At 47.8% G+C, this 27194-nt stretch overlaps 1 protein-coding gene across 3 annotated transcripts in view; it reads left to right on the top strand.

The window, feature by feature from the left end:
• Positions 1 to 27194, top strand: part of FBXL13 (F-box and leucine rich repeat protein 13) — a 656615-nt gene that overhangs the window by 217348 nt on the left and 412073 nt on the right. For all 3 annotated transcript variants that reach the window (XM_063926996.1, XM_063926997.1, XM_063926998.1), the window contains exon 6: positions 21774 to 21883. In XM_063926996.1, the coding sequence (XP_063783066.1) occupies positions 21774 to 21883 (110 nt within the window). The remainder of the gene's footprint in view (positions 1 to 21773; positions 21884 to 27194) is intronic.

Genomic DNA, 27194 nt, shown 5'->3' with positions numbered 1-27194 from the left:
AGATGAGGAGCTTCACTGGAAAACCCCAACAATAGGTAATGCCATTGGCCCGGAGAGCTGTTGTGACTGGGGCAAAGGATCTCCTTTTTGCAATAGTTAGGGCTGAGAAGTCCGGAAAAATTTGTAAGCCTCCCAGTACATCAGAGTCTTCAGCCAATCATGCAGCCAGGAGGATGCGTTCTTTAGTCGTAAAGAAGTGCACTCGGAGCAACATGGTCTTCGGTAGCGAGGACGAAACCGTACGAGGCCTGGGGAGTCGGTGGATGCGGTCAATCAATAGGTCTCTTTCTCCTGCGTTAGGCAATAGTTAATGAAAGAGATTTAGCGCATAATCCTCCAGGTTGGAGTTGGAGATGGAGTCTGGTATGCCTTTGATTTTTATATTTTCTCTATCGTCCTAGTGGATGCTGGGGTTCCTGAAAGGACCATGGGGAATAGCGGCTCCGCAGGAGACAGGGCACAAAAAGTAAAGCTTTTTCCGATCAGGTGGTGTGCACTGGCTCCTCCCCCTATGACCCTCCTCCAGACTCCAGTTAGATTTTTGTGCCCGGCCGAGAAGGGTGCAATCTAGGTGGCTCTCCTAAAGAGCTGCTTAGAAAAAGTTTAGCTAGGTTTTTTATTTTACAGTGATTCCTGCTGGCAACAGGATCACTGCAGCGAGGGACTGAGGGGAGAAGGAGTCAACTCACCTGCGTGCAGGATGGATTGGTTTCTTGGCTACTGGACATCAAGCTCCAGAGGGACGATCACAGGTACAGCCTGGATGGTCACCGGAGCCACGCCGCCGGCCCCCTTGCAGATGCTGAAATCAGAAGAGGTCCAGAATCGGCGGCTGAAGACTCCTGCAGTCTTCTAAAGGTAGCGCACAGCACTGCAGCTGTGCGCCATTTTCCTCTCAGCACACTTCACACGGCAGTCACTGAGGGTGCAGGGCGCTGGGAGGGGGGCGCCCTGGGAGGCAAATGATTACCTATAAAGGCTAAAAATACCTCACATATAGCCCTAGAGGCTATATGGAGATATTTAACCCCTGCCTAATTTTTCTAAATAGCGGGAGACGAGCCCGCCAGAAAAGGGGCGGGGCCTATCTCCTCAGCACACGGCGCCATTTCCTCTCACAGCTCCGCTGGTCAGGACGGCTCCCAAGTCTCTCCCCTGCACTGCACTACAGAAACAGGGTAAAACAGAGAGGGGGGGGCACATTTATGGCGATATTTTGATATAACAAAGCAGCTATAAGGGAGCACTTATTATAAGGCTATCCCTGATATATATATAGCGCTTTTGGTGTGTGCTGGCAAACTCTCCCTCTGTCTCCCCAAAGGGCTAGTGGGTCCTGTCTTCGTTAGGAGCATTCCCTGTGTGTCTGCTGTGTGTCGGTACGTGTGTGTCGACATGTATGAGGACGATATTGGTGTGGAGGCGGAGCAATTGCCAAATATGAGGATGTCACCCCCTAGGGAGTCGACACCAGAATGGATGCCTTTATTTATGGAACTACGGGATAGTGTCAACACGCTAAAGCAGTCGTTTGACGACATGAGACGGCCGGACAATCAATTAGTGCCTGTCCAGGCGACTCAAACACCGTCAGGGGCTGTGAAACGCCCTTTGCCTCAGTCGGTCGACACAGACCCAGACACAGGCGATGACTCCAGTGGTGACGGTGACGAATCAACCGTATTTTCCAGTAGGGCCACACGTTATATGATTTTGGCAATGAAGGAGGCGTTACATTTAGCTGATACTACAGGTACCACTAAACAGGGTATTATGTGGGGTATGAAAAAACTACCTATAGTTTTTCCTGAATCAGAAGAATTAAATGACGTGTGTAATGAAGCGTGGGTTGCCCCTGATAAAAAGCTGATAATTTCAAAGAAATTATTGGCATTATACCCTTTCCCGCCAGAGGTTAGGGAGCGCTGGGAAACACCTCCTAGGGTGGACAAGGCGCTAACACGCTTATCTAAACAAGTGGCGTTACCCTCTCCTGAGACGGCCGCACTTAAAGATCCATCAGATAGGAGGATGGAAAATATCCAAAAAAGTATATACACACATGCAGGTGTTATACTACGACCAGCTGTAGCGACTGCCTGGATGGGCAGTGCTGGGGTAGTTTGGTCAGAGTCCCTGATTGAAAATATTGATACCCTGGACAGGGACAATATTTTACTGTCGTTAGAACAAATAAAGGATGCATTTCTTTATATGCGTGATGCACAGAGGGATATCTGCACACTGGCATCACGGGTAAGTGCTATGTCCATTTCGGCCAGAAGAGCTTTATGGACGCGACAGTGGACAGGCGATGCGGATTCAAAACGGCATATGGAAGTTTTGCCGTATAAAGGGGAGGAGTTATTTGGAGTCGGTCTATCAGATTTGGTGGCCACGGCTACAGCCGGGAAATCCACCTTTCTACCTCAAGTCACTCCCCAACAGAAAAAGGCACCGACTTTTCAACCGCAGCCCTTTCGTTCCTTTAAAAATAAGAGAGCAAAGGGCTATTCATATCTGCCACGAGGCAAAGGTCGAGGGAAGAGACAGCAACACGCAGCTCCTTCCCAGGAACAGAAGCCCTCCCCGGCTTCTACAAAAGCCTCAGCATGACGCTGGGGCTTCTCAAGCGGACTCGGGGACGGTGGGCGGTCGTCTCAAAAATTACAGCGCGCAGTGGGCTCACTCGCAGGTAGATCCCTGGATCCTGCAGATAATATCTCAAGGGTACAGGTTGGAATTAGAGACAGATCCACCTCGCCGTTTCCTGAAGTCTGCTTTACCAACGTCCCCCTCCGAAAGGGGGACGGTTTTGGAAGCCATTCACAAGCTGTACTCTCAGCAGGTGATAGTCAAGGTACCTCTTCTACAACAAGGGAAGGGGTATTATTCCACTCTTTTTGTGGTACCGAAGCCGGATGGCTCGGTAAGGCCTATTCTAAATCTGAAGTCCTTGAACCTGTACATAAAGAAGTTCAAGTTCAAAATGGAGTCACTCAGAGCAGTGATAGCGAACCTGGAAGAGGGGGACTTTATGGTATCCTTGGACATCAAGGATGCGTATCTCCACGTTCCAATTTACCCCTCACACCAGGGGTACCTCAGGTTCGTTGTACAAAACTGTCACTATCAGTTTCAGACGCTGCCGTTCGGATTGTCCACGGCACCTCGGATCTTTACAAAGGTAATGGCCGAGATGATGATTCTTCTTCGAAGAAAAGGCGTATTAATTATCCCATACTTGGACGATCTCCTAATAAGGGCGAGGTCCAGAGAACAGCTAGAGATGGGATTAGCACTGTCTCAAGAAGTGCTAAAACAGCACGGGTGGATTCTGAATATTCCAAAATCCCAGTTAATGCCGACAACTCGTCTGCTGTTCCTAGGGATGATTCTGGACACGGTTCAGAAAAAGGTTTTTCTCCCGGAGGAAAAAGCCAAGGAGTTATCCGAGCTTGTCAGGAACCTCCTAAAACCAGGAAAGGTGTCTGTACATCAATGCACAAGAGTCCTGGGAAAAATGGTGGCTTCTTACGAAGCAATTCCATTCGGCAGATTCCACGCAAGAATTTTCCAAAGGGATCTGTTGGACAAATGGTCAGGGTCGCATCTTCAGATGCACCTGCGGATAACCCTGTCTCCAAGGACAAGGGTGTCTCTTCTGTGGTGGTTGCAGAGTGCTCATCTATTGGAGGGCCGCAGATTCGGCATACAGGATTGGATCCTGGTGACCACGGACGCCAGCCTGAGAGGCTGGGGAGCAGTCACACAAGGAAGAAACTTCCAGGGAGTATGGACGAGCCTGGAAACGTCTCTTCACATAAACATTCTGGAATTAAGAGCCATATACAATGCTCTAAGCCAGGCAGAACCTCTGCTTCAGGGAAAACCGGTGTTGATCCAGTCGGACAACATCACGGCAGTCGCCCATGTGAACAGACAGGGCGGCACAAGAAGCAGGAGTGCAATGGCAGAAGCTGCAAGGATTCTTCGCTGGGCAGAGAATCATGTGATAGCACTGTCAGCAGTGTTCATCCCGGGAGTGGACAACTGGGAAGCAGACTTCCTCAGCAGACACGATCTTCACCCGGGAGAGTGGGGACTTCATCCAGAAGTTTTCCACATGCTGGTAACCCGTTGGGAAAGACCAATGGTGGACATGATGGCGTCTCGCCTCAACAAAAAACTGGACAGGTATTGCGCCAGGTCAAGAGATCCGCAGGCAATAGCTGTGGACGCGCTGGTAACGCCTTGGGTGTACCAGTCGGTGTATGTGTTTCCTCCTCTGCCTCTCATACCAAAAGTGTTGAGAATTATACGGCAAAGAGGCGTAAGAACGATACTAGTGGTTCCGGATTGGCCAAGAAGGACTTGGTACCCGGAACTTCAAGAGATGATCACGGAAGATCCGTGGCCTCTACCTCTAAGGAGGGACTTGCTTCAGCAGGGTCCCTGTCTGTTTCAAGACTTACCGCGGCTGCGTTTGACGGCATGGCGGTTGAACGCCGGATCCTAAAGGAAAAAGGCATGCCGGAAGAAGTCATTCCTACTTTGATTAAAGCAAGGAAGGAAGTAACCGTGCAACATTATCACCGAATTTGGCGAAAATATGTTGCGTGGTGCGAAGATCGGAGTGCTCCGACGGAGGAATTTCAACTGGGTCGATTCCTACATTTCCTGCAATCAGGATTGTCTATGGGTCTCAAATTGGGATCTATTAAGGTTCAAATTTCGGCCCTGTCGATTTTCTTTCAAAAAGAATTGGCTTCAGTCCCTGAAGTCCAGACCTTTGTTCAGGGAGTGCTGCATATACAGCCTCCTGTGGTGCCTCCAGTGGCACCGTGGGATCTCAATGTGGTTTTGGACTTCCTAAAATCTCATTGGTTTGAACCACTAAAAAAGGTGGATTTGAAATATCTCACATGGAAAGTGACCATGCTTCTAGCCCTGGCTTCTGCCAGGAGAGTGTCAGAATTGGCAGCTTTATCTTACAAAAGCCCATATCTGATTTTCCATTCGGACAGGGCAGAACTGCGGACTCGTCCGCATTTTCTCCCTAAGGTGGTGTCAGCATTTCATCTGAACCAGCCTATTGTAGTGCCTGCGGCTACAAGTGACTTGGAGGACTCCAAGTTACTGGACGTTGTCAGAGCATTAAAAATATATATTGCAAGGACAGCTGGAGTCAGAAAATCTGACTCGTTGTTTATATTGTATGCACCCAACAAGATGGGTGCTCCTGCGTCTAAGCAGACGATTGCTCGTTGGATCTGTAGCACAATCCAACTTGCACATTCTGTGGCAGGCCTGCCACAGCCTAAATCTGTAAAGGCCCACTCCACAAGGAAGGTGGGCTCATCTTGGGCGGCTGCCCGAGGGGTCTCGGCATTACAACTTTGCCGAGCAGCTACGTGGTCAGGGGAGAACACGTTTGTAAAATTTTACAAATTTGATACTCTGGCTAAGGAGGACCTGGAGTTCTCTCATTCGGTGCTGCAGAGTCATCCGCACTCTCCCGCCCGTTTGGGAGCTTTGGTATAATCCCCATGGTCCTTTCAGGAACCCCAGCATCCACTAGGACGATAGAGAAAATAAGATTTTACTTACCGATAAATCTATTTCTCGGAGTCCGTAGTGGATGCTGGGCGCCCATCCCAAGTGCGGATTATCTGCATAAATTGTACATAGTTATTGTTAACTAATTCGGGTTATTGTTGAAGGAAGCCATCTTTCAGAGGCTCCGCTGTTATCATACTGTTAACTGGGTTTAGATCACAAGTTGTACGGTGTGATTGGTGTGGCTGGTATGAGTCTTACCCGGGATTCAAAATCCTCCCTTATTGTGTACGCTCGTCCGGGCACAGTACCTAACTGGAGTCTGGAGGAGGGTCATAGGGGGAGGAGCCAGTGCACACCACCTGATCGGAAAAAGCTTTACTTTTTGTGCCCTGTCTCCTGCGGAGCCGCTATTCCCCATGGTCCTTTCAGGAACCCCAGCATCCACTACGGACTCCGAGAAATAGATTTATCGGTAAGTAAAATCTTATTATTTCTTCTAGATCTGTCCTCAAGATCTGCTGTTTTATTCTTGAGAGCTTTCAGATCGTTTTGCAGTTTCTCGTGTGGCATCGTTGTGCGAGGCCACCAATTCCTCCATTTTTCGTTCTGGATGGTCTGTGCGATCACCAATAGCCACTAACTCAGTTTTGACATCACGTATTGCTGATGTCAAGTATTTAGTAAGATCAGCTTTGAACGCAGAGAGGATTTGGCATAGTGATTTGACCGTGAGAGGGGCATCAGAGTTGCAATCCACTCCCGTGGCAGAGAAGGCACTCATGGGGCAGCTTAAAGGTGTAGTACCAGGCAAATGAGAGGTTGATGCCTTAGCCAAAGGAGAGGCCTCAATCGATTTCTTATGCGTAGGGAAGGAATCACGGGGGGGTGGGACCCCTTTGGATTTTTTAGGAGGCATACTAGCAATGGACTCTGTGCAAATATTTAATATTTAACGGATCCAAGATGGCCACCGCCGTCAGACAGCCTGGCACTATCTGCCTCTTCTCTTAGGCTGTAGCAGCAGGTTCTCCACTTCCAGATGGGTCATGGGGTGTGCAGGGTCAGAGGCGTCAGGAGGAGGGAAGGTGGGCAGGAAGAGGAGCCCTCAGTGGCTCTCAGACCGGTGCGCACCTTATTCGGCGGGTCTGAAAGTCCGGGCCGGCCGCAGCCAAAACTCGAGTCCCCGGTTTATGGAGGTGGACTATGCTGCAATTCGCTGGAGCTCTCACAGCCGCCCCCGAAGCAGCAGATTGGTTGGAGACTGGCGGGTATGTCCTGCGGAGACAGGCGGACGGGTGTAGGAGCCCTCAATGGTGGTAGGAAAGGGCTGAGAAGCGATTCATTAGGAGGGGGATGCAGAAGCTTTCTTTAAACACATCTGCTTGCTCCTCTGCTAGGCCACGACCCCCGCTCATTTGTTTCTTTGATATGAGAGGGATTGTGCACTCAGAATGTGTACCCCAGGGTCAAACTGGCAATCAAAGTTTCTCTAACGTCCTTGAGGATGCTGGGACTCCGTAAGGACCATGGGGAATAGATGGGCTCCGCAGGGCACTTTAAGAAAGCTTTGGATTCTGGGTGTGCACTGGCTCCTCCCTCTATGCCCCTCCTCCAGACCTCAGTTTTACACTGTACCCAGAGCGAGATGGGTGCACTGCAGGGAGCTCCCTGAGTTCTCTGCCTAGAAAGCATTTTTGTTTGGATTTTTTCTACATTTTTACAGGAAGCACTGCTGGCAACAGGCTCCCTGCATCGAGGGACTGAGGAGAGAGGGGCAGACCTTCTTGTCTAAGATAGGCTCTGCTTCCTCGGCTACTGGACACCATTAGCTCCAGAGGGGGTGAACACAGGTTCTTACTGGGCGTCCACCCCCAGAGCCGCGCCGCCGTTCTCCTCACAGAGCCAGAAGAAACGAAGTCAGAAGACGTCTCAGGTGGCAGAAGCCTTCAGAGCTTCACTGAGGTAACGCACAGCACCGCAGCTGTGCGTCATTGCTCCCATACACCTCACATACTCCGGTCACTGTAAGGGTGCAGGGCGCCCTGGGCAGCAATATAACACCTCTCTTATGGCAAAAAGTATATATACATGTACAGGTGGGCACTGTACATGTATATAAAAGAGCCCCCACCATATTTTAGTAAGTTTGAGCGGGACAGAAGCCCGCCGCCGAGGGGGCGGGGCTTCTCCCTCAGCACTCACCAGCGCCATTTTCTCTCCACAGCACCGCTGAGAGGAAGCTCCCCGGACTCTCCCCTGCTTGACACACGGTGAAGAGGGCTTTAAAGTAGAGGGGGGGGGGGCACATATTTGGCGATTATACATTACAGCAGTGCTACTGGGTAAACATTCTGTGTTTTTTCCTGGGTTATATAGCGCTGGGGTGTGTGCTGGCATTCACTCTCTCTGTCTCTCCAAAGGGCCTAGGGGGGAACCTGTCTTCAGATAAGAGATTCCCTGTGTGTGTGGAGTGTGTCGGTACGTGTGTGTCGACATGTCTGCGGTAAAAGGCTCTCCTAAGGAAGAGATGGAGCAAATCTGTGTGGGTGCGTGGTGTCTCCGTCGACAACGCCGACACCTGATTGGATATGTGAAATTAAGTGCTAAGATGAATTTATTACAAAAGATTAAAGAACAGACAGGGAATCTACCCATGTCTGCCCCTATGTCACAGAGATCTTCAGAGTCTCACAACGCTCACTATCCGAAATAATAGACACTGTTATCGACACGGAGTCTGACTCCAGTGTCGACTACGTTAATGCAAAGTACAGCCAAGACTGGCAGAAAAGTATTCAATATATGATTATTGTAATAAAAGATGTTTTGCATATCACTGATGACTCATCTGTCCTTGACACAAGGGTACACATGTTTAAGGGGAAGAAAGCTGGGTAAATTTCCCTCCTCTCATGAAGGAAAAGAGCGGGAATCTCCAGACAAGAAGCTGCAGCTACCCAATAAGAGTTCTCAGGGAGTATCCTTTCCCTAATGGGGCCAGGATATGATGGGAATCTTCCCCTAGGGTGTACAAGGCATTGACACGTTTACCCAAAAAGGTAGAGCTGACTTAACAGCTATCCTCAGGGATCTCGCAGATAGCATGCAGTAAAAGTACTTTGAAGTCCATTTACACACATTCTGGTACACTACTCAGACCGGCGATTGTGTCGGCACGGGTTTATAGCGCTGTAGCAGCGTAGTCAGATACCTTATCAGCGGAGGTTGAAACCCTAGATAAGGATGCCATGTTATTGTCCCTAGTATATATATATATATATATATATATATATATATATTTATATGTAAAAGATGTTGTCTTATGTATATATATATATATATATATATATATATAAAAGACATGCCCAAAGAGACGTTAGTCTACTGGGTTCTAGAGTCAACGCTATGTCGATTTCTGCTAGACTTGTCCTGTGGAACATGCAATGGACAGGTGATGCCGACTAAAAGAGGCATATGGAGGGTTTACCTCTGAAGGCTGAGGAATTGTGTGGAGAAGGGCTCTCGGACCTGGTCTCCACAGCTATAGCTGGTAATTCTGATCTTTTGCCTTATATTCCCTCACAGACTAAGAAAGCACGACATTATCAAATGCAGTCCTTTTGGTCGCAGAATAACAAGAAAGTATGAGGAGCGTCCTTTCTGACCAGAGGTAGGGAACGGGGCACAGCTAGTTCCCAGGAACAGAAGTCCTCCCCGGCCTCTACTACATCCACGCAGGATGCGGGAACTCCGCTAAGGGAGTCCGTCCCAGGGGGAGCACGTCTTCGATTCTTCAGCCACATCTGAGTTCACTCACAGGTGGATCCCGGGGCAATAAAAATTGTTCTCAGGGTTACAAAGGAATTCGAAAGGTGCCTCCTCGCCGGTTTTTCCTTATAGGACCTACCGGCTTCTCCCCCAGAAGGGGAGTTATATTAAATACAATTCACACATTGTATCTCCAACATGTGGTGCTCAAGGTTCTCCTCCTGCAACAAGGAAGGGGCTATTACTCAACCTTGGCTGTAGTCCCGAATACGTACGGTTCGGTCAGACCTATTTAAAATTAAAACCTCTGAACCTATACTAGAAAAGGTTCAAAATTAAAGTGGAATCGCTCAGAGCAATCATGGCCAGCCTGGAAAGGGGGGATTTAATGGTGTATCTAGACATAAAGGCTGCATACCTTCATGTTCCCATTTATCCACCCCATCAGGCGTACCTGAGAATTGCGGTACAGTATTGTCATTACCAATTTCAGGGTAATTGCCAGAAATGATGGTGCTCCTACGCAAGCAAGGAGTCACAGTTATCCCATACTTGGACAATCTCCTATAAGGCGAGATCAAAAGAGCAGTTGTTGAACAGCGTGTCACTTTCACTGAAGGTGTCACAGCAACACTGCTAGTTTCTCAATATCTCGAAGTCACAGTTGGTTCCTATGACTAGTCTGCCCTTCTTGGGTATGATTCTGGATACGGACCAGAAAGGGGTTTACCTTCAGATAGAGAAGGCCCAGGAACTCATGACTCTGGTCAGGAACTTTTTGAAACCAAGACAGGTGTCGGCATCGCTGCACCCGAGTCCGGGGAAAATCATTCCCTTCGGCAGGTTCCATGCGAGGTCTTTCAAATGGGACCTACTGGACAAGTGGTCCGGGTCACATCTACAGATTCATCAGTTGATCACCCTCTCCCCCAGGGCCAGGGTATCCCTCCTGTGGTGGCTGCAGGATGCTCACCTTCTATAGGGCCGCAGGTTCGGCATTCAGGACTGGATCCTGGTGACCACAGACGCGAGCCTCCGAGGTTGGGGAGCAGTCACACAGGGAAAAATAAAATGTCCAAGGTCTTTGGTCAAGTCAAGAGACTTGTCTTCACTTCTTGGAACTAAGGGCCATATACAACGCCCTAAGTCAGGCGGAGACCCTACTTCGCGACCAACCGGTTCTGATCCAGTCAGACAACGTCACCGCAGTAGCTCATGTAAACCGCCAAGGCGGCACAAGGAGCAGAGTGGCGATGACGGAAGCCACCAGAATTCTTCGCTGGGCGGAGAATCATGTAAGCGCACTGTCAGCAGTGTTCATTCCGGGAGTGGACGACTGGGAAGCAGACTTCCTCAGCGGACATGACCTACGTCCTGGAGAGTGGGGACTTCATCAGGAAGTCTTAGCACAGATTGCAATTCGGTGGAGACTGCCACTGATAGACATGATGGCGTCCCGCCTCAACACAAAGCCGCAGAGTTATTGCGCCAGGTCAGGAGACCCTCAGGCAGTAAGCTGTGGATGCCTTAGTGACACCGTGGGTGTTCCAGTTGGTCTCTGTGTTTACTCCTCTTCCTCTCATACCCATGGTGTTTAGGATAATAAGAAAAAGAGGAGTGAGACCAATTCTTATTGTTCCAGATTGGACACGGAGGACCTGGTATCCAGATCTGCAGGAAATGCTCACAGAGAATCCGTGGCCTCTTCCTCTAAGACAGGACCTGCTGCAGCAGGGGCCCTGTCTGTTCCCAGACTTACTGCGGCTGCGTTTAACGGCATGGCGGTTCAACGCAGGATCCTAGCGGTAATGGGTATTCCGGAGGAGGTCATTCCTACCCTAATTAAGGCTAGGAAGGAAGTGACATTGAAACATTATCACCGAATATGGCGAAAATATGTTTCCTGATGTGAGGCCAGGAATGCTCCTACGGAGGAATTCCTTTTGGGCCGTGTGCTTCACTTCCTTCAAACTGGAGTGAACTTGGGCCTGAAATTAGGATCGATAAAGGTTCAAATTTCGGCCTTATCCATTTTCTTCCAAAAAGAATTGGCTTCTCTTCCTGAAGTACAAACGTTTGTGTAGGGAGTACTGCATTTTTAGCCTCCTTTTGTACCGCCGGTGGCGCCTTGGGACCTTAACATGGTGTTACGGTTCCTTAAGTCTCATTGGTTTGAACCACTTAAGTCAGTGGTGTTGAAATATTTCACCTGGAAGGTGGTCATGTTGTTAGCCTTGGCTTCGGCTAGGCGAGTTTCGGAATTGGAGGCTTTTATCACTAAAAGCCCTATCTGATTGTCCATATGGATAGAGCGAAATTGCGGACCCGTCCTCAATTCCTGCCAAAGGTGGGATCATCCTTTCATATGAACCAACCTATTGTCGTGCCTGTGGCTACGCGTGACTTGGAGGATTCCGAGTCCCTTGATGTGGTCAGGGCTTTGAAAATTACGTGGCCAGAACGGCTTGGATCTGCAAAATAGAAGCACTGTTTGTCCTGTATACAGCCAACAAGGTTGGCGGCCCTGCTTCAAAGCAGACTATTGCTCGCTGGATCTGTAACACGATTCAGCTGGCGCATTCTATGGCAGGATTGCCGTTACCTAAATCGGTTTAGGCCCATTCCACTAGGAAGGTGGGCTCTTCTTGGGCGGCTGCCCGAGGGGTCTCGGCACTACAGCTGTGCCGAGCTGCTACTTGGTCGGGGTCAAATACCTTTACAAAGTTCTGTAAGTTTGATACCCTGGCTGAGGAGGATCTCCTGTTTGCTCAATTCGGTGCTGCAGAGTCATCCGCACTCTCCCGCCCGTTTGGGAGCTTTGGTATAATCCCCATGGTCCTTACGGAGTCACAGCATCCTCAAGGACGTTAGAGAAAATAAGATTTTACTTACCGGTAAATCTATTTCTCGTAGTCCGTAGAGGATGCTGGGCGCCCCTCCCAAGTGCGGACTTCTTCTGCAAGACTTGTATATAGTTATTGCTTACATAAGGGTTATGTTATAGTTTATCGGTTGAACCGAGGCTATGTTGTTGTTCATACTGTTAACTGGGTAGTTTATCACAAGTTATACGGTGTGATTGGTGTGGCTGGTATGGATCTCGCCCTTAGATTTACAAAAATCCTTCCTCCTACTGTCCATCTTCTCTGGGCACAGTTTCCCTGACTGAGGTCTGGAGGAGGGGCATAGAGGGAGGAGCCAGTGCACACCCAGAATCCAAAGCTTTCTTAAAGTGCCCTATCTCCTGCGGAGCCCGTCTATTCCCCATGGTCCTTACGGAGTCCCAGCATCCTCTACGGACTACGAGAAATAGATTTACCGGTAAGTAAAATCTTATTTTTTATTTAAAAGTTTAAAAAATATTGCGTCACTATTTGAGGGGAAAAAAGTCCAGATTTGTGGCGAACAGGTGACTGTGACTGGTTCTTCCATTATAACAACCTGCCCACACAGCACTAAATGTTAAGCAATTTTTAACAAAGAATTGCATGACACCTTTGCCTCAACCACTATATTCACCTGATCTCACCCTGTGCGACTTTTTGCATTTCCTCGGATGAAAAGAGACCTTAAAGGAAAACGTTTTGCCAATATTGAAGAGGTGAAACAAAAAACAGCAAAAGTACTAAAAGACATCAATGAAGATGACTTTTAAAAAAATATTTGGAGCAATGGAAAAAACGTTTGGACAAATGTATTGATTCAAGTGGAGAGTACTTTGAGGGTGACTGAAGTTTCAAAATGTGCAAATAATTAATCAATCAATCAATCAATCAATCAATCATTAATTCCCCCTCATGGATAGGATCAGCTTCTTCCAAGGGAGGCTAATGTAAAACCTGTGCAGTCTGCAGTAGCAGTGGAGGTTTGGAACTCCGGATTTTCAGGGTTGCACAAGTTCAGCTGCAAGTTATCACTGGAAGACAGGAAGAGTTTAAAACTTCCATTCACCCGGTGCTCTGGGTACTGATGCCGAATAACAGCCAGTGAGTAGGTCTGAGTTTCCTTAGTGCCAGTGACTTATGAGATTAGTTGTGCCAAAGAAGCATAGCAGATGGTGGCTGCATGCTATTGCAGCAGACTGATCGTTAGAAATCTGAGTGCTGGATTGTGTGTTTCACTTGCGTGTTTAATCACTGTGCCTGTTTGTCCAGGTTTTTGTGTGTATATGTTAAATTGCAGTGTTTGCTACCATTAAAAGACACTGGTTCACCGGGAATCTGCCTGTTGTGTGTCCTGCTATCTATCTATCTATCTATCTATCTATCTATCTATCTACACATATATACATACGTGTGTGTGTGTGTGTGTGTGTGTGTGTGTGTGTGTGTGTGTGTGTTCGTGTTCAAAAGATGGCATAAGGCATGCAATTATACCTCTCTAGTAAACATATTACATATAGGCAATACAATGAAATCATATAAACCTCCCACATAAAACGAAGTAAGTGCACATAAGATATACACTGCTCAAAAAAATAAAGGGAACACTTAAACAACACATCCTAGATCTGAATGAATGAAATATTCTTATTAAATACTTTGTTCTTTACATAGTTGAATGTGCTGACAACAAAATCACACAAAAATTATCAATGGAAATCAAATTTATTAACCCATGGAGGTCTGGATTTGGAGTCACACTGAAAATTAAAGTGGAAAAACACACTACAGGCTTATCCAACTTTGATGTAATGTCCTTAAAACAAGTCAAAATGAGGCTCAGTAGTGTGTGTGGCCTCCACGTGCCTGTATGACCTCCCTACAACGCCTGGGCATGCTCCTGATGAGTTGGCGGACGGTCTCCTGAGGGATCTCCTCCCAGACCTGGACTAAAGCATCCGCCAACTCCTGGATATTCTGTGGTGCAACGTGGCGTTGTTGGATGGAGCGAGACATGATGTCCCAGATGTGCTCAATTGGATTCAGGTCTGGGGAACGGGCGGGCCAGTCCATAGCATCAATGCCTTCGTCTTGCAGGAACTGCTGACACACTCCAGCCACATGAGGTCTAGCATTGTCTTGCATTAGGAGGAACCCAGGGCCAACCGCACCAGCATATGGCCTCACAAGGGGTCTGAGGATCTCATCTCGGTACCTAATGGCAGTCAGGCTACCTCTGGTGAGCACATGGAGGGCTGTGCGGCCCCCAAAGAAATGCCACCCCACACCATTACTGACCCACTGCCAAACCGGTCATGCTGGAGGATGTTGCAGGCAGCAGAACGTTCTCTTTGGCGTCTCCAGACTCTGTCACGTCTGTCACATGTGCTCAGTGAGAACCTGCTTTCATCTGTGAAGAGCACAGGGCGCCAGTGGCGAATTTGCCAATCTTGGTGTTCTCTGGCAAATGCCAAACGTCCTGCACGGTGTTGGGCTGTAAGCACAACCCCCACCTGTGGATGTCGGGCCCTCATACCACTCTCATGGAGTCTGTTTCTGATCGTTTGAGTAGACACATGCACATTTGTGGCTTGCTGGAGGTCATTTTGCAGGGCTCTGGCAGTGCTCCTCCTGTTCCTCCTTGCACAAAGGCGGAGTTAGCGGTCCTGCTGCTGGGTTGTTGCCCTCCTACGGCCTCCTCCACGTCTCCTGATGTACTGGCCTGTCTCCTGATAGCGCCTCCATGCTCTGGACACTATGCTGACAGACACAGCAAACCTTCTTGCCACAGCTCGCATTGATGTGCCATCCTGGATGAGCTGCACTACCTGAGCCACTTGTGTGTGTTGTAGACTCCGTCTCATGCTACCACTAGAGTGAAAGCACCGCCAGCTTTTAAAATAAGAATTTACTTACCGATAATTCTATTTCTCATAGTCCGTAGTGGATGCTGGGACTCCGTAAGGACCATGGGGAATAGCGGCTCCGCAGGAGACTGGGCACAAAAGTAAAAGCTTGAACTAGCTGGTGTGCACTGGCTCCTCCCCCTATGACCCTCCTCCAAGCCTCAGTTAGGATACTGTGCCCGGACGAGCGTACATAATAAGGAAGGATATTGAATCCCGGGTAAGACTCATACCAGCCACACCAATCACACCGTACAACCTGTGATCTGAACCCAGTTAACAGTATGATAAACGAAGGAGCCTCTGAAAAGATGTCTCACAACAATAATAACCCGAATTTTGTAACAATAACTATATACAAGTATTGCAGACAATCCGCACTTGGGATGGGCGCCCAGCATCCACTACGGACTATGAGAAATAGAATTATCGGTAAGTAAATTCTTATTTTCTCTAACGTCCTAAGTGGATGCTGGGACTCCGTAAGGACCATGGGGATTATACCAAAGCTCCCAAACGGGCGGGAGAGTGCGGATGACTCTGCAGCACCGAATGAGAGAACTCCAGGTCCTCCTCAGCCAGGGTATCAAATTTGTAGAATTTAGCAAACGTGTTTGCCCCTGACCAAGTAGCTGCTCGGCAAAGTTGTAAAGCCGAGACCCCTCGGGCAGCCGCCCAAGATGAGCCCACCTTCCTTGTGGAATGGGCTTTTACAGATTTTGGCTGTGGCAGGCCTGCCACAGAATGCGCAAGCTGAATTGTACTACAAATCCAACGAGCAATCGTCTGCTTAGAAGCAGGAGCACCCAGCTTGTTGGGTGCATACAGGATAAACAGCGAGTCAGATTTCCTGACTCCAGCCGTCCTGGAAATATATATTTTGAGGGCCCTGACTACGTCCAGTAACTTGGAGTCCTCCAAGTCCCTAGTAGCCGCAGGCACCACAATAGGCTGGTTCACGTGAAACGCTGAAACCACCTTTGGGAGAAATTGAGGACGAGTCCTCAATTCTGCCCTATCCGTGTGAAAAATCAGGTAAGGGCTTTTATAAGATAAAGCCGCCAATTCTGAGACACGCCTGGCTGAAGCCAGGGCTAACAGCATTACCACCTTCCATGTGAGATATTTTAATTCCACAGTGGTGAGTGGTTCAAACCAATGTGATTTTAGGAACCCCAAAACCACATTGAGATCCCAAGGTGCCACCGGGGGCACAAAAGGAGGCTGTATACGCAGTACCCCTTTGACAAACGTCTGGACTTCAGGCACTGAAGCCAGTTCTTTTTGGAAGAAAATCGACAGGGCCGAAATTTGAACTTTAATGGACCCTAATTTTAGGCCCATAGACAGTCCTGTTTGCAGGAAATGTAGGAAGCGACCCAGTTGAAATTCCTCTGTAGGGGCCTCATTGGCCTCACACCACGCAACATATTTTTGCCAAATGCGGTGATAATGTTTTGCGGTTACATCCTTCCTGGCCTTTATCAGGGTAGGGATGACTTCTTCTGGAATGCCTTTTTCCTTCAGGATCCGGCGTTCAACCGCCATGCCGTCAAACGCAGCCGCGGTAAGTCTTGGAACAGACAAGGTCCCTGCTGGAGCAGGTCCTTTCTTAGAGGTAGAGGCCACGGGTCCTCCGTGAGCATCTCTTGAAGTTCCGGGTACCAAGTCCTTCTTGGCCAATCCGGAACCACGAGTATAGTTCTTACTCCTCTCCTTTTTATGATTCTCAGTACTTTTGGTATGAGAGGCAGAGGAGGGAACACATACACTGACTGGTACACCCATGGTGTTACCAGAGCGTCCACCGCTATTGCCTGAGGGTCCCTTGACCTGGCGCAATATCTGCCCAGTTTTTTGATGAGACGGGACGCCATCATGTCCACCTTTGGTTTTTCCCAACGGTTTACCATCTCTTGGAAGACTTCTGGATGAAGTCCCCACTCCCCCGGGTGAAGGTCGTGTCTGCTGAGGAAGTCCGCTTCTCAGTTGTCCACTCCCGGAATGAACACTGCTGACAGTGCTATCACATGATTCTCCGCCCAGCGAAGAATCCTTGCAGCTTCTGCCATCGCCCTCCTGCTTCTCGTGCCGCCCTGTCTGTTTACGTGGGCGACTGACGTGATGTTGTCCGATTGGATCAATACCGCCTGACCCTGAAGCAGGGGTTTTGCTTGACTTAGGGCATTGTAAATGGCCCTTAGTTCCAGAATGTTTATATGAAGAGATGTTTCCATGCTTGACCACAAGCCCTGGAAATTTTGTCCCTGTGTGACTGCTCCCCAGCCTCTCAGGCTGGCATCTGTGGTCACCAGGATCCAATCCTGAATGCCGAATCTGCGGCCCTCTAGTAGATGAGCACTCTGCAGCCACCACAGAAGAGACACCCTTGTCCTTGGCGACAGGGTTATCCGCTGATGCATCTGAAGATGCGATCCGGACCATTCGTCCAGAAGATCCCACTGAAACGTTCTTGCATGGAATCTTCCAAATGGAATCGCTTCGTAAGTAGCCACCATTTTTCCCAGGACCCTCGTGCACTGATGCACTGACACCTGGCCTGGTTTTAGGAGATTCCTGACTAGCTCGGATAACTCCCTGGCCTTCTCCTCTGTGAGAAACACCTTTTTCTGGACTGTGTCCAGAATCATTCCTAGGAACAGGAGACGTGTCGTTGGAATCAGCTGCGATTTTGGAATATTTAGGATCCACCCGTGCTGACGTAACACTAACTGAGATAGTGCTACTCCGACTTCTAACTGTTCCCTGGACCTTGCCCTTATCAGGAGATCGTCCAAGTAAGGGATAATTGAAACGCCTTTTCTTCGAAGAAGAATCATCATTTCGGCCATTACCTTGGTAAAGACCCGAGGTGCCGTGGACAACCCAAACGGCAGCGTCTGAAACTGATAATGACAGTTTTGTACTACAAACCTGAGGTACCCTTGGTGAGAAGGGTAGATTGGGACGTGGAGATAAGCATCTTTGATGTCCAGAGACACCATATAGTCCCCTTCTTCCAGGTTTGCTATCACTGCTCTGAGTGACTCCATCTTGAATTTGAACCTCTTTATGTAAGTGTTCAAGGATTTTAGATTTAAAATTGGTCTCACCGAGCCGTCCGGCTTCGGTACCACAAACAGCGTGGAATAATACCCCTTTCCCTGTTGTAGGAGAGGTACCTTGATTATCACCTGCTGGGAATACAGCTTGTGAATGGCTTCCAAAACTGCCTCCCTGTCGGAGGGAGACTTTGGTAGAGCAGACTTCAGGAACCGGCGAGGGGGAGACGTCTCGAATTCCAGTTTGTACCCCTGTGATACTACCTGCAGAATCCAGGGGTCCACTTGCGAGTGAGCCCACTGCGCGTTGAAATTTTTGAGACGGGCCCCCACCTTGTCCGAGTCCGCTTGTAAAGCCCCAGCGTCATGCTGAAGACTTGGCAGAAGCAGAGGAGGGCTTCTGCTCCCGGGAAGAGGCTGCCTGGTGCAGTCTTTTTCCTCTTCCTCTGCCCCGGGGCAGAAATGAGTGGCCTTTTGCCCGCCTGTACTTATGGGAACGAAAGGACTGAGTTTGAAAAGACGGTGTCTTTTTCTGCTGAGGGGTGACCTGGGGTAAGAAGGTGGACTTTCCGGCCGTTGCCGTGGCCACCAGGTCCGATAGACCGGCCCCAAATAACTCCTCTCCTTTAAACGGCAATACTTCCATATGTCGTTTGGAATCCGCATCCCCTGACCACTGTCGCGTCCATAACGCTCTTCTGGCAGAAATGGACATAGCACTCACTCTTGATGCCAGGGTGCAAATATCCCTCTGTGCATCACGCATATATAGTAATGCATCCTTCAAATGCTCTATAGTTAGTAATATACTGTCCCTATCCAGGGTATCAATATTTTCAGTCAGGGAATCCGACCACGCCACTCCAGCACTGCACATCCAGGCTGATGCGATTGCTGGTCGCAGTATAACACCAGTATGTGTGTATATACCCTTCAGGATATTTTCCAGCCTTCTATCCGCTGGTTCTTTGAGGGCGGCCGTATCAGGAGACGGTAACGCTACTTGTTTAGATAAACGTGTGAGCGCTTTATCTACTTTAGGGGGTGTTTCCCAACGCGCCCTAACCTCTGGCGGGAAAGGGTATAGTGCCAATAATTTATTAGAGATTAGCACTTTTTTATCGTGGGAAACCCACGCTTTATCACACACCTCATTTAATTCATCTGACTCAGGAAAAGCTACTGGTAGTTTTTTCACTCCCCACATAATACCCTTCTTTGTGGTACTTGTAGTGTCAGAAATGTTCAATGCCTCCTTCATTGCCGTGATCATGTAACGTGTGGCCCTACTGGACATTACGTTTGTCTCCTCACCGTCGACACTGGACTCAGTATCCGTGTCTGGGTCTGTGTCGACCCACTGAGGTAACGGGCGTTTTATCGCCCCTGACGGTGTCTGAGACGCCTGGACAGGCACTAATTGATTTGTCGGCTGTCTCATGTCGTCAACAGTTTTTTGTAAAGTGCTGACATTGTCACGTAGTTCTTTAAATACAACCATCCAGTCAGGTGTCGACTCCCTAGGGGGTGACATCACTAATACAGGCAATTGCTCTGCTTCCACATCATTTTCCTCCTCATACATGTCGACACAATCGTACCGACACCCAGCACACACACAGGGAATGCTCTGATAGAGGACAGGACCCCACTAGCCCTTTGGGGAGACAGAGGGAGAGTTTGCCAGCACACACCAGAGCGCTATATATATATATAGGGATAACCTTATATAAGTGTTACTCCCTTTTATAGCTGCTGTTTATAATTTAGCTGCCAATAGTGCCCCCCCTCTCTCGTTTTTACCCTGATTCTGTAGGGACTGCAGGGGAGAGTCAGGGAGCCGTCCTTCCAGCGGAACTGTGAGGGAAAATGGCGCTTGTGTGCTGAGGAGATAGGCTCCGCCCCTTCACGACGGCCTTATCTCCCGCTTTTTTCTGGAAAACTGGCAGGGGTTAAATACATCCATATAGCCCAGGAGCTATATGTGATGTATTTCTTTTGCCATCCTAAGGTATTTCTGTTTTTTATTGCGTCTCAGGGCGCTCCCCCCCAGCGCCCTGCACCCTCAGTGACCGGAGTGTGAAGTGTGCTGAGAGCAATGGCGCACAGCTGCAGTGCTGTGCGCTACCTTAGTTGAAGACAGGAACGTCTTCTGCCGCCGATTTCACCGGACCTCTTCGTTCTTCTGGCTCTGTAAGGGGGCCGGCGGCGCGGCTCCGGGACCCATCCAGGCTGAACCTGTGATCGTCCCTCTGGAGCTAATGTCCAGTAGCCTAAGAAACCCAATCCACTCTGCACGCAGGTGAGTTCGTTTCTTCTCCCCTTAGTCCCACGATGCAGTGAGCCTGTTGCCAGCAGGACTCACTGAAAATAAAAAACCTAAAATAAACTTTTACTCTAAGCAGCTCAGGAGAGCCACCTAGCATGCACCCTTCTCGTTCGGGCACAAAAATCTAACTGAGGCTTGGAGGAGGGTCATAGGGGGAGGAGCCAGTGCACACCAGCTAGTTCAAGCTTTTACTTTTGTGCCCAGTCTCCTGCGGAGCCGCTATTCCCCATGGTCCTTACGGAGTCCCAGCATCCACTTAGGACGTTAGAGAAAAGTGACCAAAACATCAGCCAGAAAGCATAGGAGCTGAGAAGTGGTCTGTGGTCACCACCTGCAGAACAACTCCTTTATTGGGGGTGTCTTGCTAATTGCCTATAATTTCCACCTGTTGTCTATTCCATTTGCACAACAGCATGTGAAATTGATTGTCAATCAGTGTTGCTTCCTAAGTGGACAGTTTGATTTCACAGAAGTGTGATTGACTTGGAGTTACATTGTGTTGTTTAAGTGTTCCCTTTATTTTTTTTGAGCAGTGTGTATATATATTTGCATTATTGTATTTTATTTCTGTCATATACAGTATAATGTATATATACCAGCGACCCACCCTAGCTTTTTTGAACTGAGGTCTTTATAAAATTACTTTGAAGAAAATTAATAAATTTTCACATAAATGAAAAAATTAAATACTGTAGGAACATATAAAACAAATGGGAAAAATCTAAATTTTGTAACAGTAAAGAGGGCTTACATCATTTTTTCTGGAGATTCCGGCTAATGCATGCAATCTATACATAGTATGAAATAAAGTTCATCGTCGTGATATATCTGTAATGGTTTAGGCAGCGATAGCCAAGAAAGTGCTCTGATGGACATTTTTACTAAGCCTTCCTCAACAAATGCTCTATAGAATTGTGAAAAACGTATTACAATCTGTCCAGTGGTTCTCGAGATTAGCATATAAAAAAATAGACAGATGCTTATTGGATACTTTATCTTATACCATGTATAAATATATATGTGAGATGAGTTATACTTTCACCCGAGCAATCCCACAATAATTGTGTTTTTAAAAAAAAAAAAAATTTTTTAGTTTGTTTTACTCACATAACTTTTTGTTATAATATACATCTGAAGTTGTTTTCAAAGATTGTATCATAAAATATTTTGGATTATTTGAAATAGAAAATAGAATTATTGTCATTATATTAGTAACAGCAAGTTATGTTTACTTAAATCATTTAAAAAAAAAATGTTTCTCTAGAGGCTGCAACAAATATTCAGAGTGTTTTTGATGGTGCCTTCATGAAGAAAGTCCTGAAAGCATGGAATGCTGAAACTCAGGACTCTAGAAAGAAAAGGGAATACTTTGAGGTATGTAAGCACTTGTGATGTTGAAATTGTCTAAAATGAATTTAGAAGTGGAGAAGTAGGGGACTTGTTATCTGAGATCTAAAAATATGCTGCATGTTTTCACTGTTACTTGAATATGTAAACATGGATAAAACCTTTCCATTAACAAAGTGTTCTTTGGTAAGGACAGAGTGGCCATTCTGTTGCAGTGCTAAAAATAAAATTTTTAAAATGTTATAAGACCAGAGAAGTTGATTAATGACAATTAATGTATGTTTCCATTTTTCAATTACTTTCCAATGTAGCCAAATACTTATATATTATTATTATTATTATTATTATTATTATTATTATCATCATCACATCTATATTGTAACATTTCACTACAATCGTCTTCACTCCTTTTTAAATGTGGATGGTTCTGTGTTTTTATTTTGTAGGACTGGCTATTTCGTCTCCCTATGTCTCCATGTGACTATATTATTGTAGTTTGTGGCTTAACCACTTAACTGACGATTTATTTCGCAAAAAAACGCTCCGAAATTGTCGGGTTTTTTTATGAGTGAATTAGGTGAAGAACATGAATTTAACCCTATTCCAAATGATTTTAGTAAAAAAAAAGGAAAAAATATATATTTTTTGAATTTTGTAAAAAAAATTTTTAGTTCCCCCCAAACATCGAAACATCGATCGGGAACATCGCGACCATCGCGGCTTTCATTTTGAAAGCCGAGACAGCCTCCAGGTATGCAGGGGGGGTCTGGGGGCAGCCAGGGAGGGTTTATTTACACTCCAGAGCGGCTGCCATTGTCTGCAGCCGCTGGAGGGGACAGATCCTGCCGTGCTAACCGATCAGCAGTGATCGGCAGCACGGCAGACACAGGGGGAGAGTGCAGGAAGGCAGAGGGACCTTCCGGTCCCTCTGACAGCAGCAGCGGAGGGAAGTTTCTCTTCCCTGCTGCTGCTAACACTCCCTATCTGACTGGTCACATCCCGTGCGACCAGGTCAGATAGAGCACTTGCAGGCATGGTCGCATCTGATGCGACCATGCCAGGGAAGTGGTTAAGGTGGGTACACACGGAGAGATCAGTTCTTAAATCTAAGCAATCTGATCATATTGCTTAGAAGTTAAGCACTGATCTCTCCGTGTGTATCCCCTACAGCGGTAGTCAGTAGCGGATCTTGCCACGGGCAAGCAGGACTTTTGCCCGGGGCGCCGCCTTCCGCACCATGGCAAGATCCGCTACTGCTGTGCCCCCCGCAGCCCGCTGTGTCCCCCGCTGGTCCCGCTGGTTCCCCGCTGTGAAGGGAACTAGACTCTACACGTCTAGTTTCCCTTCGTGGAGAGGACCTTTGCTGTGCAGCTAAGGCTGTCAGACCGCGAGCTTTGATTGGCTCACTCTCCGGCGCTGAACTGAAGCGTGACACAGCCGCCGGAGAGTGAGGGGCAGGAGAGGCGCACGCTGTGCTCTCCTCCCCTCACTGACAGCAGGAGCGGTGTCCAGCACAGGGGAAGGGGGTCGTCATGTATATCTGGCACTGGGGGCATTGCTGGCACTGTGGGGACAGGTTTACCTGGCACTGGGGTCATATCTGGCACTGGGGGGGACACTGGCATTGGGGGCATAGCTGGCACTGTGGGGACATATATATCTGGCACTTGGGGGACATGTATATCTGGCACTGGGGGGCATATCTGGCACTGGGGGGGCATATATATCTGGCACTAGGGGCACAGCTGGCACTGGGGACATAGCTGGCACTGTGGGGACAAGTATATCTGGCACTGGGGGCATAGCTGGCACTGGGGGGCATATATAGCTGGCACTAGGGGTATAGCTGGCACTGTGGGGACAAGTATATCTGGCACTGGGGGCATAGCTGACACTGGGGGGAAATGTATATCTGGCACTGGGGGGACATGTATATCTGGCACTGGGGGCATAGCTGGCACTGTGGGGACATATATATCTGGCACTTGGGGAACATGTATATCTGGCACTGGGGGGCATATCTGGCACTAGGGGCATATATATCTGGCACTGTGGGCATATCTGGCACTGGGGGCATATCTGGCACTGGGGGGACAAGTATATCTGGCACTGGGGGCATAGCTGGCACTGTGGGGACAAGTATATCTGGCACTGGGGGCATAGCTGACACTGGGGGGAAATGTATATCTGGCACTGGGGGGACATGTATATCTGGCACTGGGGGCATAGCTGGCACTGTGGGGACATATATATCTGGCACTTGGGGAACATGTATATCTGGCACTGGGGGGCATATCTGGCACTAGGGGCATATATATCTGGCACTGTGGGCATATCTGGCACTGGGGGCATATCTGGCACTGGGGGGGAAATGTATATCTGGCACTTGGGGGACATGTATATCTGGCACTGGGGGCAGAGCTGGCACTGCGTGGGGACATATATATCTGGCACTGGGGGCATATCTGGCACTGTGGGGACACTGCATTGGGGCAGAGCTGGCACTGTGTGGGGACATATATATCTGGCACTAGGGGCATATCTGGCACTGTGGGGACATATATATCTGGCACTGGGGGAAATGTACATCTGGCACTGGGGGGGAAATGTATATCTGGCGCTGGGGGGACATGTATATCTGGCGCTGGGGGGACATGTATATCTGGCACTGGGGGGACATGTATATCTGGCACTGGGGGGACATGTATATCTGGCACTGGGGGGACATGTATATCTGGCACTGTGAGGCATATATGTATCTGGCACTGTGGGGCATATATGTATCTGGCACTGTGGGGCGTATATATATCTGGCACTGTGGGGGACATGTGTATGTGGCACTGTGGGGACATATGTTTCTGGCAGTGTGGAGGCACCCATTTTTTGACATTTTTATATGTATGTGGCACTGTACTGGGGCATTATATGTATTTGGCACTGTACAACATGACTAAAAACGGAGTTATGACACAAGGTCATACTCCTACAAACGTCATAACGAAAGGTGTGCGCACAAAATGGGGTGTGACTTTGTGAAAACTGGGCCACGCCCCATTTTTGCACGAGTGCCTTCGGCGCGCGCATAATACTGGCTCTTGCCCTTGACTACAGATCTTTTCTGGCTCTTTGCCTCTGACTGGTTGGCCACCCCTGATTTAAGAGCATTATTTCTGCATTAGGATATCTCACTTTATATAAAATATATTAGTAAGATAAATTAATAAAGTAAAAGAGCAATATGTATAAATAATATTAACAATCCATACGGAGACTGATATTTTCATTCTGTAAGAAAATATCCTCGATATGTTCTAAAGTTAACTCGCAATTACAGCGGTAGCGACAAACGCTGTCCCTATGAATTACTTCCTCTGTATTTTGGAGGAGTCTTTTACATTTGTGAAAGACTCCTCCAGAGGAATTTGGCACTGCGCTTGTGCGCAGTATAAGATTCCGCTGCAGGAGATGGAGCGGAAGATCTTTCTCCTGCGAGTAAGCCCTCCATAGGCTTAAAGCGGGTATGCCATCCTAAAATTGTATAAACTACTGAAGCCAAATCCTGAAAAGCTTTGCTTTTCAGAGTTTGGTAAATAAGGGTCAGATAATAGATTGTAGAACCCTCTGGCACTTTCTCTTCATTTGATCCCACAAATGAAGATGAACACTTGTCTCATCCTCCTACTCTACTATAGCTCCTCTTGATCCTATACCCTCAACTTTAACTAAAATCTGTAATCTCTCTCTCTCTCTCTCTGCTATCTTTCCTTCACTGTTCAAGCATTACTCCCATTCTGAAGAAAAACTCCCCACAATTCTAACTCTAAATCTCTCTCTCAAACTACCGTCTCATTTCTCAGCTCTCATGACCCTCCAAGCTACTTGAGAGACTTGCCTACACTCACCTCACACACTTTCTTAACTCACACAACTGATACCCCTTTCACATCGCAATGCCGGGTCACACCCAGGAATTGGAAATGGTTCCTTCCCGAGTGCGACCCAGCAATGGACCCTTACACACTGTCTTCCGGACCTGGCAGGCCATGAATATATGGCGGTTGAAGTTGCCATCAGGGGGTGGAGACCACGGCGGCATCGGGGCAGCTCTGGGAGATGAGAACATCTCCATGCTGCCTCTGCCTATACTGTGCACCTGACCCCGTAATAACCCGGGAATAAACCTTCTTTATTCCTGGGTTGAATTACCGAGTCAGGCAACCCAGGAATTTGGCAGTGACCCCTTTCACACTGCATAGCGACCTGCGTCGACCAGGCAATATACTGGATCAATACTGGGTTATTTGTGCGGTGTGAAAGGGGTATTATTGGACCCACAACATTCCACATAGATAGCACTAAATAAAGTGGTGAATGCTCTGGTCACTGTTAAGTCCAAAGGCCATTATTCACTTCTTATACTTCTAGATTTCTCTGCTGCTTTTGACACAATTGACCACTCTCTTCTCATACGAACACTACAATCCCTAGGTCTTTAGGACACAGCCCTTTCTAGGTTCTCATCCTACTTATCTAATCACTCTTTCAGAGTAACATAAGGCTCAGTTTTAGGTCCTCTGCTTTTCTCAATCTATACCACATCTCTTGGCAAATTAAGAAGCTCTTTTGGATTTCAGTATCATCTGTACGCAGATGATACTCAAATCTAACTATCCTTCCCAGATTTGTCACTACCTGCATTGGTCCCTGTCACTGAATGCCTTTCTGCCGTCTCCTCTTGGAAGTCATCTCACCACCTGTAACTTAATATTTTGAAAACAGAATTAATTATACTTCCACCAACCAATAGTAGTTACTAACCAGATATCTCTATCACTGTTGAGAACTCTACAATCAGTCCTACCCCACAAGCTCGCTACCTAAGTGTCATCCTTGACTCAATCTGTCTCAAAATCATGTTACATGCATCTAAAAAACCTATCCAAAATATAACCATACCTTACACAAGATACTGCAAAAACTCTAATCCTTGCTCTCATTATCTCCCACATTGATTATTGCAATAGTCTTCTTATTGGTCTTACCATAAAGAGACTCTCACCCCTACAATCCATTCTGAATGCAGCTGCGAGGCTAATTTTCCTCGCTAGACGTTCATCGTCTGCGGATCCACTCTGTCAGTCCCTCAATTGGTTACTTGTATTCTTCCGTATTCAATATAAAATACTTTTACTCACTCACAAAGCCATTAACCAAACTACACCAATGTACATCTCTTCGCTTATCTCAAAATATCTTCCAACCTGGCTTCTTTGCTTTTTACAAGGTCTACATCTCTCATCCACACTCATATTTGCTCCCATTCACGATTGCAAGAATT

Source organism: Pseudophryne corroboree, chromosome 6 (genome assembly GCF_028390025.1).
Source record: "Pseudophryne corroboree isolate aPseCor3 chromosome 6, aPseCor3.hap2, whole genome shotgun sequence".
In the NCBI taxonomy this organism is placed as follows: Eukaryota; Metazoa; Chordata; class Amphibia; order Anura; family Myobatrachidae; genus Pseudophryne; species Pseudophryne corroboree.
The sequence above is the reverse complement of the archived record's forward strand: the minus strand, read 5'-3'. Positions and strand labels throughout refer to the sequence as shown.